General features: G+C 46.4%; 1 protein-coding gene across 18 annotated transcripts in view; it reads left to right on the top strand.

The window, feature by feature from the left end:
• The window catches only part of EPS15L1 (epidermal growth factor receptor pathway substrate 15 like 1), a 101969-nt gene that overhangs the window by 17940 nt on the left and 65812 nt on the right, over positions 1-18217 (top strand). For all 18 annotated transcript variants that reach the window (XM_070416308.1, XM_070416306.1, XM_070416304.1 and 15 more), the window contains exons 2-8: positions 7382-7423; positions 7620-7709; positions 8162-8209; positions 10374-10469; positions 11522-11584; positions 14648-14773; positions 16292-16351. In XM_070416308.1, coding sequence (XP_070272409.1) covers positions 7382-7423; positions 7620-7709; positions 8162-8209; positions 10374-10469; positions 11522-11584; positions 14648-14773; positions 16292-16351 — 525 coding nt within the window. The remainder of the gene's footprint in view (positions 1-7381; positions 7424-7619; positions 7710-8161; positions 8210-10373; positions 10470-11521; positions 11585-14647; positions 14774-16291; positions 16352-18217) is intronic.

Raw genomic sequence — 18217 nt, 5'->3', positions numbered from 1 at the left:
TTCTCTAAAATTCAATAAGCATATCATTGGGTGAGGATTAAAAAAAAAGAGTAAAGCAGTTACTTACATACAAGGGAGCTCCATAAGACTGTCAGCTGATTCCTTAACTTATCAGGCCAGAAGGGAGTGGCAAAACATATTCAAAGTAATGAAGAACAAGGACCTTCAACCAAGATTACTTTACCCAGCTCAACTATCATTTATTATTTAGATTAAAGGACAGATTAAAAGCTTCCCAGACAAGAAAAGGCTAAAGGAGTTCATCACCACCAAACCATTTTTACAAGAAATGTTAAAGGGACTTCTTTAAGATGAAGGGGAAAACAAAAAATGAAAAATATGAATAATAAAATGGCAATATATAAACAACTACTTTAAATGCAAATGGATTAAATGCTCCAATCAAAAGACATACAGAGGCTGAATGGATAATAAGACCCTTACATATGCTGTCTACAAGAGACTCATTCTGGTCCAAAGACAAACACTGAAAATAAAGGGATGGAAAAGACATTTCATGAAGATGGAAACAAACCAACAAAAGATATGAGGTAGTTGACCAAAACAAAAAAATCTGGGGTAGCAATACTTATACCAGACAAGATAGACTTTAAAACAAAGACTACAAAAAGTGACAGAGATGAATCCAGCAATTTCACTTCTGGTATTTATCTGAAGAAACCGAAAACACTAACTTGAAAAGACATATACATCCATATTTTTGTTTGTTTTTAAAGGGATTTATTTATTCACTCATTTATTTCTCACCTGAGGATATGTTGAGAGAGATGGGGACCAAACCCACAACCTAGGTATGTGCTCTGACCAGGAATTCAACCCATGGCCTTAAGTGTGCAGGGCAGTCTCTAACCACCTGAGCCACATCAGCCATCTGTTTATTGAAGCATTATTTACAATAGCCAAGATATGGAAGCAACCTAAGAGTCTGTCAGTAGATGAATGTGGATAAAGAAGAAGTGGTGCATATATAGAGTAGAATATGATTCAGTCATAGAAAATGAAATCCTGCATCTGCAACAACCTGTATGGATGTGGAGGGTATTGTGCTGAGTAAATAAGTCAGACAAAGAAAGACAAACGCCAGATGACTTCACTTACCTGTGGAATCTAAAAAAAAATAATGAGCAAGCAGAATAGGAACAGACTCACATACAGAGAATATTTTGACAGTTGCCAGATGGGAAGGGGGTTAAGGGGCTGGGTGATAAAGTTGAAGTATAAATTGGTATTTACAGAATAGTCATGGGGATGTAAAAAGGGAATATAGTCAACTAGAGGCCCGGTGCATGAAGTTCATGTGCTGGGGGGGAGGGTTCCCTCAGCCCAACCTGCGCCCTCTTGCAGCCTGGGACCCCTTGCTCCTTACTGCCCGCCTGCTTGCTGCTCCTTACCGCTCAACTCGTGGCTCCTGAGCGCTGCCGCGGAGGTGGTGGCGGGAGAGGCTCCCTCCACTGCCGCTGTGCTCACCAGCAGTAAGTCCAACTTCTGACTGAGTGGTGCTCCCCCTGTGGGAGTGCACTGACCACCAGGGGGCAGTCCTGCGTTGAGCACCTGCCCCCGGTGGTCAGTGTGCATCATAGCGACCAGTCGTTCTGGTTGTTCCTCCATAATGGTCACTTAGGCTTTTATTATATAGACTAGAGGCCCGGTGCACAAATTTGTGCACAGGTGGGGTCACTCGGGGTGGCCTGCGGTGATTGGGCCCCAGCTTGTGCCCCCAGCCTTGCAGCCCTGCAGCCCTGCCTGGCACCCCGCTGTGGCCTGGCGCCGCCCGCTCACCCGCTCAACCATCCCGCTGTGGTCCCGCTCTCATTGGGGCCCATCGGGGCCAGCAGCACCTCCACTGCCTCCCGCTGCCAGCACTGCGTTGTGGATGCCCGTCATGTTCCACACCACCCCCTGGTGGTCAGCACATGTCATAGCGAGCAGTTAACTCCTGGTCAAATGACCACCCAAGGGGACAATTTGCATATTAGGCTTTTATTATATAGGACTAGAGGCCTGGTGCACAAAAATTTGTGCACTCGGGGGGGTGGGGGAGGGGGGTCCCCCAGCCCGGCCTGTGCCCTCTCGCAGTCTGGGACCCCTCGGGAGATAACGACCTGCTAGCTTAGGCCTGCTCCCGGGTGGCAGAGGGCACGCCCAATCCCTAAGTGCAGCTCCTGGTCAGGCTCAGAGCAGGGCTGATTGGGGAGTTGGGGCACCGCCCCGTCATGCACAGAGCAGGGCGGATTGGGAGGTTGCGATGCCACCCTCAGTCACCCACAGAGCAGGACCGATAGGGGAGTTGGGGCACCGCCCCCTGTCACACACACAGCAGGGCGGATCAGGGGGTTGGGGCGCTGCACCCTGTCACACTCAGGGCAGGGGCAATGGGGAGGTTATGGCTCTACCCTGTCACACACAGAGCAAGGCCCTTGGAGGTGGGTTGGGGTGCTGCCCCCTGTCACTCACAGAGCAGGGCCCATCAGGGGGTTGGGGCTCCGTACCCTGTCACACACAGAGCAGGGTTGATCAGGGGGTTGGGGAGCTCCCCACTGTCACGCACAGAGCAGGGCCGATAGGGGAGTTGGGGCACCGCCCCCTGTCACACACAGAGCAGGGCAGATCAGGGGGTTGGGGCACTGCACCCTGTCACACTCAGGGCAGGGCCAATGGGGAGGTTATGGCTCTACCCTGTCACACACAGAGCAGGGCCTGTGGGGGGGCGGGGGTTGGTGCGCCGCACCTTGTCACACACAGAGCTGCAGGGCAATCAGGGGATTGGGGAGCTCCCCCCTATCAGGCACAGAGCAGGGCTGATCAGGGGGTTGGGGCGCCTTCCCTTGTCACGAACAGAGCAGGGCGGATAGGGAGGTTGTGGCCCCGCCCCCTGTCACACACAGAGCCGCAGGGCGATTAGGGGGGTTTGGGCGCTGCCCCCTGTCACGCTGATCCTGGTGCCGGGAGGCATATTACCCTTTTACTATATAGGATAGACGCCTGGTGCATGGGTAGGGGCTGGCTGGTTTGCCCTGAAGGGTGTCCTGGATCAGGGTGGAGGTCCCCACTGGGGTGTCTGGCCAGTCTGGGTGAGGGGCTGAGGGCTATTTTCTGGAAGCGGGTGACTGAAGCTCCCAACCGCTCCTTGTTTTCTTTTTTATTCTGGGCCAGCTTTAGCTCTGAGGCCTCGCTGCTGCAAACATCGATACAGTGTTGGGGTCTGGCTGGCTGAATCTGGCTGACTGACAGCCGGTTTCTGGGGTTTTGTTTAGCTTCTTATTTGCAACATAGTATATAGTTGCTTAGACTTGCAGCTGAGAGGCCGGCAAGTTAGGCGGGGAACGTTGGAGTCCGCAGTCACTGAAGCAAGCAAGCCTCCCTGCTCGCTTCAGTGCATGGCTGCCGGCCACCATCTTGGCTGACAGTTAATTTGCATAAGGATATGCTGATTAGCCAATGGGAAGGGTAGCGGTCGTATGCCAATTACCATGTTTCTCTTTTATTAGTGTAGATAATATTTAATAACTGTGGTGTCAAATGGGCACTAGATTTATGAGGGTGATCATTTTGTAAGTTATGTAAATTTCTAATCATGGGGTTGAACACCTGGAACTAGTATAATATTCTACGTCAACTGTAATTAAAAATAAAAATTTGCCTCAAACTGATTGTCAAACTGCAGCTGGAAGGCCAGGGAGGGTTGGTGGGCAGGAGGGAGGGAGGTAAGAGATCAACCGAAGGACTTGTATGCATGCATATAAGCATAACTAATGGACATAAGACACTGGGGGGTAAGGGAGGCCAGGGGATTGTCAAGGGCGGGGGTGGGGGGGGGGCGGGGATGACACATGTAATACCCTTTGTAATACTTTTAGCAATAAAAAAATAAAAAATAAAAAATAAAAATTTATTTAAAGAAGACATGAAGAGCAACTAAAAGGTCAAACCAAAACTTACTGAAACTCATCCATAATTCAGACAATGCCTAGTTGAAGATGGCATTTTATTAGTACAGTGGGCTGATGAAGGAGAATGCCATGCCCGTCTTGCTTCCCTTCTTTATTTTAATTTTTATGTATTGATTTTAGAGAGAGGAAGGGCAAGCAAGACAGAGAGAGGGGAACATTGTTTTGTTGTTCCACTTATTTATGCATTCATTGGTTGCTTCTTATATGTGCCCTTTCGGGGATCAAACCCATAACCTTGAACTACCCTGCCAGGGCCTTGCTTCTCTTACACTGAAATCCTTGTCCCCTGGCCTGTTCTCTTTCTGCCTTTGCCCAGTGCTTGGCCCTGGGCTTACTTTGGGGTCAGACATAGGCAGGCAGCTTGGAGGGCTTTGTCCCAGTAGCTTTGATGCATCCTCTGGGTGCTGCTGCCCCACCAGCCAGGTGGTTGTACTGAGGTCTCTCTGCAAGCACTGGCCACACAGATTGTCCAACATTTGAGAGATTGATGGCATTAATAGCATGCATGTTCAGCCCTAGCTGGTTTGGCTCAGTGGATAGAGCGTCAGCCTGCAGACTGACAGGTTCCGAGTTCGATTCCGGTCAAGGGCACATGCCCAGTTGCGGGCTCAATCCCCTGTAGGGGTGTGCAGGAGGCAGCCAATCAATGATTCTCTCTCATCATTGATGTTTCTATCTCTCTCTCCCTCCTCCTTCCTCTCTGAAATCAATTAAAATATATTAAAATAGCATGCATATTCAGCTTTGTCGCAGTGGCATTTTGGGCAGCTTGCATGTGTAACCACCATCTATGTGAGAAAGTAGTGTGTTAAGAGGAAGTGCCGGTTAGATCTGGTGTTTTCCCTTCCTTCCTCCCCTTCTGCTTTTGCAGTAGCTGAATTATATGTAATGAAATCCAAACCTGTATCTGCTTCATTGCCCCAGTTTACCCAAGTTAAATCCCATAGTTAGAGAAGAGGGGCAGAGGCACAGTCTGGTCTTTCCATCAGTTGAGATGATTTGGGATTGACACCTGGACCTAGACTGGAGTAAGTCCTCAGCACAGATGAGGGGAGCTTTGGGTCTGGTGCTTTAGACTTTTCTGGATTATTCAGGGCCTTGTTTCTCTTGATCTTGGATCTTGAAGCTCAAAGGCATTTGGGAAGTTTGAGACAATTGTTAACCCTGTCTTCCCCAAATACTGTAACTTTTTTTTTTTTTTTAAATATATTTTACTGATTTTTTACAGAGAGGAAGGGAGAGAGACAGAGAGTTAGAAACATCGATGAGAGAGAAACATCGATCAGCTGCCTCCTGCACATCTCCTACTGGGGATGTGCCCGCAACCCAGGTACATGCCCTTGACCGGAATCGAACCTGGGACCCTTCAGTCCGCAGGCCGAGGCTCTATCCACTGAGCCAAACCGGCTTTGGCTACTGTAACTTTTTTCACTGGACTCACAGTAGCTTGGAAACTTTTCTTGCCTGCCTTGAGATTTTTTTCAAAAAAAAACAAACACCCACCCATGAGAAATGAACTTCATACCTGTGCCTTGCTGAATTTTGGTGGGAAGGGGACCTTTGTTGTCATAGGGCAGACCTCTGAGTCTGTGCATTCCACTCTAGTGTCAGTGGCAAGTGCTGTGCTATATTGGCGTGGCCCTGTCACCTTGACTAAGAGATGACAAATAGCCTGCCTGACTTTACTTCCCCTGTCAGCCTTAATCCTCTGGGAGATGGGAGTGTTTTGAAGGCATGCGGAGTTTTAAACCTAGGAGGCCACACAGAGTGTGATGGTGGACACTGTCCCCTAAGGTCATAAGGAGCTAAGGGTGACAGCCTCCCCCAGTGATGGTGTCAGGTAAGAGCTCTGGGCAGGGAGCTGATACAGCATCATACTTCTTAATCCTCATTGGTGGTATCACCTTTTCTTTCTCAAGCCATCACTCATTACCTTCCAGCCTTTCTTACTTAGTTTTTTCTTCTTTTTTTCTTCTTAATCCTGACCCAAGGGGATGTTCATTGATTTCAGAGAGAGAGGGAGGGAGAGATCGACATCTATCGGTTGCCTCTGTATATACCCTGACCCAGGATGGAACCTGCAACCTAGGTATGTGCCCTGCCTGGGTCCCAGGCGCTGAGGGAGCCAGGAGGGGGGCCCGGCACCGATCGATTGCCCCGCAGGCGGGATGGTGGAGGAGGTGAGGGGGTGGCACCAGGCCACGGCGGGGTGCCAGGCAGGGCTGTTGAGCTGTGAGGCTGGAGGCTGGAGCTGGGGCCTTATCTATGCAGGCCACCCCGAAGGACCCCACCCCTGCACGAATTCATGCACTGGACCTCTAGTATATAGGTAATGGTGTTGTCTTCACGTTTCTTTGCTCACTTAATCAACAGCAGGTTTGTATACTGCTTTGCTCCCTGCACACTGTAAGACACCAACACATTGCCCTAGCCGTTGTGGTTCGGTTGGGCATCATCCTGTGCACCAAAAGGTTGCTGGTTCAATTCCCAGTCAGGGCACATGCCCAGGTTGCGTTCGATCCCCAGTAGAGGGCATGCAAAAGGAGGAAGCCCGTCGATGTTTCTCTCACATCAGTGTTGCTCTCCCTCTCCTTCCTCTCTCTAAAAATCAATTTAAAAATCTTAAAAACAAACAAACAAGCAAACCACCACCATGTGTCAGCCTTTATAGCCCACATCTTAGTGGCTGCTTAATTCCTTCCCATCTGCCCCTCCCCTGGTTACCCTCCCTTCCCCACGGGAAGAGAGGTCCTGGACGTGGTGGGAAGTGCAAGGGCTCAGCTGCTAACCGGGCTGGATCCTTGACTTGCCACATGACACTGGACAAGGCAGTTAACAGCAGTGTCTCGGGGATTTATACTTTGGAGTGTGGAGTATCTTGTGCTGAGCCAAGGACTTTGAACTTCCTGCCTGTCATAGTGGGAGTGTCACTGGCCAGTTCTTTTGCAGTGGGCTGGTCAATGTGCTTTTCTGCATAGTCCCTTGGTGGCAGGTGGGGACGAAATCTGGGGCTGGGAAACTGGTTTGATGCTTGCATGTCTGGTGATTCATGATGACATGCAGAGACTCCTGATTCTGGAGCCAGAGAATGATCTCACAGTAAAAGGGTGTCTTTCTTTGAGCTGCCAGACACATTGAATTCCATCGTTCAGCACATGGAAATCGACTCTGGGCTGTCACTCCTGCCTGAACAACCATGTTGTTTGTGTAGAAATTGGGATTTGTTAAAGAGCATTCACATTTCCTTTTTCTAATTCAAGTAAGTGTAGTGTCTATAGCTGAAAATAAACTGCGGTGTGTCTATAGAGGTTGTTTATTAAAGTGCAACTTCTTTCACTATTTTATATTTTGGTAATAAAATTGAGGGAGGGGTATGTCTACTTTTAACCAATATCTGGTTTTGTTTACAGATTCCCACTGGAAATCCATTATATGAGTCTTATTACAAGCAGGTAAGTTTCACTGGTATCTTTTTGGATGGAACTCTAGAGTGAGTGACCCAGAAAGCACAGCCCTGTACTGAAGCCTGGTGTGACCTCTGGTCCCTTCTGTTCTCTGGATTATCAGCCCCAGTTAGTGTGGTGGATGCTGCCTTATCTGCTGCTCTGCTTCCTGAAGCTGCATCTCAGTGTCGCTCTCCCATTGCAGGTAGACCCAGCATACACAGGGAGAGTTGGAGCCAGTGAAGCTGCACTTTTTCTAAAGAAGTCTGGGCTCTCAGACATTATCCTTGGGAAGGTACGTCAAGACTGAGGGTGTTTCTGCGGCTGCCCTTGGGGCTTCCCCAGCAGGTGGAAGGATGTGCTTTGCAGACCCCTTTTCTTGGGGACAGGCCTCTTGGGAGTGGATAGGCCATTGCCACCCTCTGTAATAGGGCTGTAAAAGGTGGGTCCACATGCTCTGGTGGCAGCTGCCACTCAATGCTTAGGTAGCAGATAAGAGGCTTGAGCGTTTAAGGGGTCTTGACAGCTTATGGATTTGTGTCAGCCTGGGAGCTGAATGGACCTGGGTGTTCTTGGGGCTCTGCCATGGACTGGCGGAGGGAGAGGCACAGGTCATTCACCTGCTACAAATTGGAGATTGCTCCGGCCTTCCCTTAAGACCTACCTATAATGGTGGTGGCTCCTGTTTTGTGAATAAATGAGCAGTGATCAGCAGTCACACTCATGAGAATTTTTCTGTTTTTACAGATATGGGACTTGGCCGACCCAGAAGGTAAAGGGTTCTTGGACAAACAGGTATATACACATATGCTCAGACCAAGTGGAAGGGCCGGGTCAGAGCCCTCAGGCTGGCCGCCTCTGCACTTCCTTCCTGTTCGTACCACTGACATGTGTCACTAGACAAAAGTGCAGTTGTCAAATTGTTAAAACAGGAAGATTTTCTTTATAAATAAAGGCCTTTTGTTGAACATTTGGAGCCATCTTTCATGGTTAGCATATCTTTTCATATTTTGTGTGCTTACAAGTGATTAAAATGTTTTCAAAAACATTTTATTTTGAAATAACTTCCGACTCTCATGGAAGTTGCAGAAATGGTTCAGAGTTCCCCGTGTCTCCTTCCTTACCTTCCCCAGTGAGAGCTGCTTCTGTCACTATAGCACAATGATCAGAGCCAAGGCAGTACTAAAACAGTAAGAGACCTTACTCAGAGCTGACCAGTTTTATAAGCACTTCTTTGGGTGTTTTTTTTTTTTGGTGTGTGTCGTTCTGTATCATGTTATCACTTGCATAGATTCCCATAACCGTCACCACAGTCAGGACATAGACCTGCCCCAACACCACAGTGAATCAATCCCTCATCTGCTGCCCTTGGTAGTCACACCATACTCCCTGGCAACTGCTGGTTCCTTCTCCATTTCAATTTCATCATTTCAAGAATGTTCTATAAATGGAAATTTATAGTACTTACAAATGATATTAAATGGTCATATTTTAATTTAGCTCAGCTTTTCCCTAAACTGCATTCCAAGGGATGTTTTTCCTGGTATCTCACAGTTTAGGATCTGATCCACTGGGAAAGCATCATCCACTATTCCCCCCTCCTTGAGGTTCACGCTATGTATCTGCATGTATAAGGTCTGAATATCCTCAATGGAAAGAAGCCTGTTACCTTTTCCTAATTTAGTCCCCCTAAACTTATGCCCCCCCTTTTTAAAATATATTTTTTATTGATTTCAGAGAGGAAGGGAGAGAGAGAGAGAGAGAGACAGAGAGAGAGAGAGAGAGAGAAAGAATGAATCATTGATTGGCTGCCTTCTACTGGGGATCGAGCCTGAAACCCAGGCATGTACCCTTGAACCCGGGATCCTTCAGTCCACAGGCCGATGCTCTATCCACTGAGCCAAACCGGCTAGGGCTTATGTCCCCTTTATTTGACACTCTACATGGGCATTTTGTGGCCAGCAGCTTGAGGAAGACTGATCTATTGCTTATCTCTTTGAAGACATTAAAAAAATACTGTAATTGTAGTTTTAAAACAGTCCATGTTAAAACAAACAAAAAATGTTAAAAAAAATAAAACAGTCTATGTTCTGGATCCAGTTGATCAATTAAAAAAAATTAGGTGATGCTTCATGAGTTCACTAAGCCTGTGGTGAGGCTTGTTCAGGGTTAGGAGGAGGGCAGGGAGGAGCCAAGGCTGCGGATTGCCTAGTTCAGGTCCTTTTTCCCTGCATGGTAGGTGAAGTCCACCTCGGGCCATGACAGGTGGAGGTGGGTGGGCAGGGGATGCCCTCTTCAGTGAGGCCAGCCAAGGGCATCACAGGAATCCTGAATGTAAATTCCCCAACAGCTGTGTCTATTTCAAACCATTTTTAAAAAGTCACACATATGAGCCATAATTCATAGTCTTAAACATGTTAAGCTTGCTAGTTATACAATCTAGCATTTCCTAAGTGTTGGGAGCTGATTATTTTTGAAAATACATTTATTTGAAATTTTACAGCATGCAGGATGCAAATGGGCTAAGTCTGTTTTAGCATACTCATTTAAACAATGCTCCCAGCGTGAGATCAGTTCACCTTGACACTGTAAGTGACTTTTGCACATGCAATCTCTGTTGACGTGAACTGAAATCCCTCTTTCCCTAAAGCAGCGGTTCTCAACCTATGGGTCTCGACCCCTTTCGGGGTCGAACAACCCTTTCACAGGGGTCGCCTAAATACATCCTGCATATCAGATATTTACATTACGATTCATAACAGTAGCAAAATTACAGTTATGAAGTAGCAACGAAAATAATTTTATGGTTGGGGGTCACCACAACATGAGGAACTGTATTAAAGGGTCTCGACATTAGGAAGGTTGAGAACCATAAAGCCTGCTGCCACAGACAGCTCTTCCTCTGCTGCCACTGCCGGCTGGGTAGGATTTATACATCCTCCTTCTTTTGGATTTGCAGGGTTTCTATGTTGCACTGAGACTAGTGGCCTGTGCACAGAGTGGCCATGAAGTTACCTTGAGCAATCTGAATTTGAACATGCCACCGCCTAAATTCGTAAGTGTCAAAATCCTTCAATTCACCTTGTAATACCACCCATTTGTATCTGTCTGTCTGCCTGCCTCTCTCTCCATGTTTTCTTTTTCCCTTTTTTATTGAGATGAAATTCACATAATCTAAAATTATGAACAATTTGGTGACATTTCATGCATTCACAATATTGTGCAACCTTTACCTCTATCTAGTTCTAGAACATTTCATCACCCCAAAAGGAAGCCCTCTACCCATTAAATAATCACTCCCTATTTCCCCTTCCCCAGCCACTGGCAGCCACTAATCTGCTTCTGTTTCTGGTTTGCCCATTCTAGACATTTTATGGAATCATACATCTGACTTTCACTCAGTATAATGTCAAGATTCATCCACTTTGTAGTATGTGTCGATGCTTCATTCCTTTCATGGCTGAGAAAGATTGCATTGTACGACCCATCCATTTGTTTAATCTGCTCATCTGCTAGTGGACATAAAAATTCATATATAAGGATTTGCACATCTGTTTTCACTTCTTTTCAGTGCAAACCTCAGAGTAGAATTGCTGGGTCTTATGGTCATTGTGTTTGACTTCTTGAGGTCTTCCCCCTTTGTTTTAATAATTATTTTGAGAGTATGTTTATTAAAGCTGGGGACAGTGAAATAAGGAAGGGCCTTGGATATAGGAAACAACAGGAGAAAGACTGTGGGGCTGCTTTGGCTCTAGAAACGTTAGGGGAAAGAACTGAGCCAAGGTGTGGCTGCTGTCAGCTCGCTGGAAAGGCAGAGAAAAGGGGCCCTTGGAGACAGGTTCAGGGGGTAAGCCTGGGACGAGCTGCCATTGGCCATTGCTTCCCTGGTTGCAAGTCTCCTGGGGTCCCTTGAAGTTTTGGAGATGCATGCCTGAGAGGGAAGAAGAGGAGGGAGGGAACAGCATGGGTATGTTCCCAAGAGGGTGAGCGCACCAGGTCTTCCCCTGTTGTGAAAGCACTTTGAAATGTGTATCCTTAACATAAACACATCCTCCTGTAATTGAATTCTGTGTCAGTCACAGCAGATTCTTTCTCTTTTCTCCCCAGCATGACACCAGCAGCCCTTTGATGGTCACGCCACCTTCTACAGAGGCTCTTTGGGCTGTGAGGGTAAGTGACAGGGGTGACACCCCTTGGCTGTCCTTCATGTGCAGTTGTTTAGCCATTTATAATGTTGATTCAAATGTTTTATAGGATTGTGTCATCTGTATTTCAGAGTGAGTATGCCATGGAATTGGGATGAAATACTTTTTCGAATGAAAGTCTTTAGAGTAGCTATGGCCTTGCATTTCTAGGTCATGTTCTGTGGTGTCTGCTGCTTGGATTGGTTAATCAGGATAGAGGGGAAATTGTGAGAACTTGCAAGCTTTAGGACCTCCAGCATGTCTTTGTAACTCTTTCTATCATTTCCAGCTAGCTTATGTGTTATCACTCTTCCTTCTCTGATGTTTTCATTGCTTTTTATTTTTATTTTTTAAATATATTTTATTGATTTTTTACAGAGAGGAAGGGAGAGAGATAGAGAGTTAGAAACATCGATGAGAGAGAAACATTGATCAGCTGCCTCCTGCACATCTCCTACTGGGGATGTGCCCACAACCCAGGTACATGCCCTTGACCAGAATCGAACCTGGGACCTTTCAGTCTGCAGGCCGACACTCTATCCACTGAGCCAAACCGGTTTTGGCTTTCATTGCTTTTTGAAGCTTCTCTCAGCACATAAACTTTTAAGAAAGAGATGTTATGGCTGGAAAGCTGTGTTACTGCTTCTAGAAAGAGAAAAATGAGTGGTGTCTTCCAGTAAGTGCAGAATGACTCCGAAAGGAAATGCACATGGGGATGCAGAGATGGTCCCTCAGATAATGATGAGACTTCCTCACTCCCATTCACTGTGAGAGGATTGTCACATTTCCTCACTTTTATTTGGCTTAAATACTGACATTAACAACAGTCTTGCTATAAAATATTGACCCCCTCCACCCCCTAAGTGCTTCTTTTCTGTTTTTACGTAGTTGGTCTATTCTCTCCTTGGAAAAGTTTAGATTGAGAGAGGTCTGTGCAGAGACAGGGCAGGCAGAGGCCTCATGTGACCAAGGAGTGGTGAGTTTCCTCTGTGAGCAGTCGAGCAGTTTGCTGGTGGTGATCCCAGTAGCAAAGGACTTTTTCTTTATCCATCATTCAGTTGCATGATGCTTGCTTTGAAAAAGGGCTGCTTTGTCATGAAAAATGCCACCAAAGAGATCTTATTCCTTGAACATTTCTGGTCTCTTTCTGGTGGGGGCCATGGGAGGCCTCAGGAAGAGGGCTTGGAGCTGAGGAGCCTTTGACGCCTGGAGGAGGGTAGGCAGTCAGGGTAGAAGTGGGGCTGGGATGGGGTAGACTGTTTTCAAGAGAGATTCCATTCAGAGAGAACAGTGACAAACAAACCTGAAGGGCCAAGTGTTCTTTTCTGTTGTGAAAGTTTCTGGATTTCTTGAAGCACCAAGTCACTGAGCCTGACAGATCAGCGGGAGAAGCCCAACACTCAAGGCAGACATAGAGTGTTTGGCTTCTTATCGCTCACAGTGGCTCATATGTGCAGTGTCTGGTCATCTTCTTGTTCTTTTTTGTGTGTGTGATTAAATACACATAACAAAGTTCACCATCTTAATGATTTTTAAGTGTACAGTTCAGTTGTGTTAAGTACATTCACATTGTTCAGCCATCACCACTATCCATTCTTAGAACTTGTTCATATTCTAAACACAAACTCTGTCTCCATTAAACACTAACTCCCCATTCACTTCTCTGAGCCCCCAACACCCACCATTCTACTTTCTGTCTCTGTGAGTTTGACCACTTTAGGGACCTCATATAAGTGGAATTACACAGAATTTATCCTTGGTGTCTGGCTTATTTCACTTAGCATAATGTCCTCCGGACTCATCCATACTGAAGCTTGTGTCAGAATTTCCTCCTTTTTAAGATTGAATGGATACTCCAGTGTCTGTGTGAACCACATTTTGCTGCTGCTTTCTTTTTTTGAGGAACACTTGTTGAGAGTGTTTTCCTAGGGCTCCCAGTGGTTTCAGCTTGTAGTCAGAGCGGCTGGTGAGAGGTCTTCGGTCTCCTGGTTGCAATTACTGCAGGCTCTATCTCTGTAGGAGGCATATTGGAATCTCCCACCCAAAACTTCCTCACCAACAGCCTTCTTTATATGCTGTCCTCATGTCATATTTCAAAATAGCAGGAGCTACTGCTCTGCCCAGACCTTCACTCTGTTAATGAGGAATTTTTATTATTTATTATTTTACTGTGAGACACAGGGAACTTCCTAGTTTAATGCTGATTTGGATAACTAGTTACTTAAATCTTTGTTTTATTTTTTTAAAATATGTTTTTATTAATTTCAGAGAGGAAGGAAGAGGGAGAGAGAGATAGAAACATCAATGATAAGAGAGAATCATTGATTGGCTGCTTCCTGCACACTCCACACTGGGGATCGAGCCTGCAACCCAGGCATGTGCCCTTGACCGGAATCGAACCTGGGACCCTTCAACCTGCAGGCTGATGCTCTATCCACTAAGCCAAACTGACTAGGGCTAATATGTTTTTATTTATTTTAGAGAGAGGAAGGGGGAGGGATAGAAAGATAGAAACATTGATAAGAGAGAAACATTGATCTGCTGCTTCCTGCACGATTCCCCCTCTTGGGGATGGAGCCTGCAGCCTAGGCACATGCCCTGACTGGGAATCGAACCATGATCTCCTGATTCATGGGCCGAAGCTCAACCACTGAGCTACACTGTCCGGGCAAATCTTCGGTTTACTTTTATATTTGGTTCTTTAATTCTGTTAGTTCTGTAGATTGATATCCAGATTTAGTTCCTTGTTTAAAGAACTAAAATCCATGCATGCTCTTGTCCTAGGACACAGATGGAGTGATCTTTATCTCCCTGGCAGCCTCTGGGGTCAGATCCTCTCTCTCCTATTGATCTTGACTGCCAGATCCATGGGTATCAGAGGAGGTTTCTTGCAGGGCATAAGTTCATTCTGGAACTGCTGTAAGACTGTCTTGTGCATTTAGGTAGGCCTGGGGTGAATCCTCGCCCACGTTCATTGAGCTTCCAGCTCGCTTTAGACTCTTCCACAGGCCCACTTTTTTACTCACTTGGGCTATTTCTTTCCAACTAGGTGGAAGAAAAGGCAAAATTCGATGGAATTTTTGAAAGCTTGTTACCTATAAATGGCTTGCTCTCTGGAGACAAAGTTAAGCCAGTTCTCATGAACTCAAAGTTACCTCTTGATGTCCTGGGCAGGGTAAGTGGTTTTCTCACCTCCCTAAAGGCTGCGGATTCTGCTGGCCCCATGTTTGCTGTCCACAGACACTCCCTAGGCTTTACACATGGCTCATTCAGGTGGCAGACTACAGGTTGAGAAGGCCAGGCTGTGACAGCATGATCAGAGGCAGCCTGGCATGCTGGGTAGTGCCATTCTACCCCCAGGGGACATGAGCAATGTCTGGAGCAGTTTGGGCTGTCCCACCTGGCTTGGGTGCTGTTGGCATCATGTGGATGGAGGCCAGAGGTGCTGCACAACACCCTGCAGTCCCTAGGATGCCCCACAAAGAATGATTTGGCCCATGTCAGTGGGGAAGCCCTGGGCACAGGGAGGACTGTGGAGGCAGGAAGGCCCATTCCTATACTGGTTCCCCCACACATACACTGTATCTTTGGGAAAGTTACTTTTCTGCTTCCTAAATGAAAAGACATAAAGCCCTCAGCCCAATACTGAACACTTCTATTTTTTTATTTTTTACTAACATTTAGAAATTCCACCAAATCATTTGTACTAATTATATGAAGCTTTAAAATTAGCTCATGTCTTATGAAAATGGTTTCATTATTAAAATTTCTTATAGCCATTTTCAGAGACCTTAATGACTTCAATGTCTTTAAGGCTTGGCTTTACTATTGCCAGCTTTTCTGAAAGCCTTTTAGAGGGCATTCCTATGCTTGCGGGGACTATGAATACTCTGGTGTCCCTAGAGTTCAAGGTGGAGTCCCAGGAGGCTGGCCTGGGGTGCAGGACCTGTTAAGGGTACTGGGGACTCCATGTGCCAGACTGAGAAGTTGTCAGCAGGGCATGGTAGTGTCAGAGTTTGTTCTAGAGCAGTCCCTGTAGTTAGCCTGGGGATAGTACTAAAGGCAGGGAGGCCCAGCTGGAGGCTCTGGCCTCTGGAATGTTTGAGAGGTCATAGCCAAGGACACAGCAGGGTGGAGAGCTAACTTGGGTCATTGCCTCAATTGTGCTTTAAAAAATCTGGCACGTGGCCTTTTTCTAGGAACTCATACCTGTCTGCCTGGTCTTCAGGTCCTACGTAAGCCTAGCACAAGCCTAGCACCTGACTCACCATCTGCTGATGGGAGAGGAGATGAGACACCACAGACCTGCTCGACCACATGCCCACGACTGTGTGGGTGGGGTGGGGGTGGGGGGTCGTCTTATGTTTAGAGCAACACCTGTGCCAAAAACAAACTATCTTTCTAGGTAAGATTTCTTTGTGAGGTGATAAAGAAAAAAATCAGGGAGGATGTGATTACAATCATGATCATTTGTTAGAGAAAATCATGATCATACTGTAACAGAATGGTTCTTGGAACTCATAATACTTCATTGGATGATGGTTTTTCAGAGAATCTGCAGATTGGTTCTTAAAGCATTTTGATTGCCTTGTTTTAACTCCAGCATGCACTCAGAATCTGAGTTCTGGTGGGCTCTCTTGCCGCACACCAGCCCTTCCTCCCCCAGTAAGCCTTGCTGCTCTTTCCCTTGCAGGTCTGGGACCTCAGTGACATTGACAAGGACGGACATCTGGACAGAGATGAGTTTGCTGTGGTAGGCCCCCACTGTGACTCTCTTTCCTCACTCTGTTGTGCCTCTCATGGTGTGGGGAAGGTTTCTGGACTTATTTTTTTCTTTAATTTTTAAAAATGTTTATTTAGATACTAGAAGCCCAGTGCACAAAATTTGTGCACTCAGGCGGGGGTGGAGGGGGGTCCCCTCAGCCTAGCCTGCACCCTCTCATAGTCCAGGAGCCCTTGAGGGATGTCTGACTGCCAGCTTAGGCCCGCTCCCTGCAACATCCTTAGCACGGCCCCACCATGGCCGCTGCGCTCGCCAGGCGTGAGCGTGGCTTTTGGCTGAGTGGCGCTCTCCCTGTGGGAGCGCACTGACCACCAGGGGGGCAGCTCCTGCATTGAGCATCTGCTGGGGTCCAATCCCAGCGGGTCCAGGGGTCCCCAAAGGTGTGGACGGAGTCGGCGAAGAAGGAATGACACGAAGACAGCCTTCAGTTGATCAGCAGCCTAGTCAGGACTTATAGCCAGGATCTCCAGCCAAAGTTCTGGTTGGAGTTCTGGTTAGGAACTGATGAGGATCTGATGTTTATTGTCTTGTTACATCCGTATTTATACCAGCCGATTTTAATCCTGTCAATTTCTATTACAAAGGTTAGGGCGTTTCTTATCTCCATTCCAGGGAGTAAAGATTATGTACCTTAACTACCCGCCTGGCACTTAATTAAGGGGTTGTATCCCCTCCCTAACCTCAGGGAAAGATCCCCACCTGGGGAAACAACCTTTCTCGGAGAGGTGACCTTGGTTAAAACACATGGCGCTAAAGGGAGCAAACATATTAAGAACAGTATGCTATATATGCCAGGTCCCTTGAAACATATGCTGTGCAGATGTTTCTTTCCTGCAGCGACTGTGTCAAGCAGCAAGGATGGACCGGCTCCCGGCAAGCATCTGCCCCCTGGTGGTCACTGTGCATTAGAGCACCGGTTGTTCTGCCGTTCGGTTGATTTGCATGTTAGCCTTTTCTTATATAGGATAATTTAGATTTAAAGAAAAGTTATAGTAAACACCCTTCACTCAGATTCTATTTTACCACATTTATCTTTTTTTCCTCCCTTTCTCCCTCTCTCTCTCTCTATGAGTAAATGTATATGTGTATACACATCCATGAATTTTCTTTTGGACCATTTTAGAGTAAGTTACAGATGCTATACCTTTTAAATCCAAAATACTTAAGTGTGTGTTTCTTAAAACCAAGGAATTTTCTTACATAACCATTTTCCATTTTAAAACCAGGAAATGAGCTTTGAAATTATTTAATTTATTATAGTAATTATTATTATAGTTATATATTACTATATATATATATTTATTTTTTTTTTTAATATTTTTATTGATTTTAGAGAAAGGAAGGGAGAGGGAGAGAGAAACATCAATGATGAGAGAGAATCATTCATTGGCTGCCTCCTGTAAGCCTCCTCCTGGGGATTGAGCTCACAATCTGGGCATGTGCCCTGACCTGGAATTGAACCCTGACCTCCTGGTTCATGGGTTGACACTCAACCACTGAGCTATACCAGCCAGGCTATATTACTATATTATATCATCTACTATATAATCTAAGGATATTATTCATATTTTTGCCAATTTTCTGCAAAATGTCCTTTGTAGTTAAAGAGACTCCAGCCTGGTATGTTCTGTTCTGTAACCCTGTTTTTTTTGTGTCCTCTAATCTGGGGCAGCTCTGTCTTCATGTCCCATGGCACACATGGGCATTTGAAGAGTGCATTTGTAGAGTGTCCCTCAGTATGGGGTTGTCTCTTGTTCTCTCTGATGATCCAGGCCGTGCACCTTTATGGGATATGTGTTCTCCTGGGGTATCCATAGGACACGCGATGTCTTATGG

Source organism: Myotis yumanensis, unplaced genomic scaffold, assembly GCF_028538775.1.
Source record: "Myotis yumanensis isolate MYYU_CA2020_CCGP unplaced genomic scaffold, mMyoYum1.0.hap1 SCAF_5, whole genome shotgun sequence".
Lineage (NCBI taxonomy): Eukaryota > Metazoa > Chordata > Mammalia > Chiroptera > Vespertilionidae > Myotis > Myotis yumanensis.
This window is presented reverse-complemented; position numbering and strand designations above follow the sequence as displayed.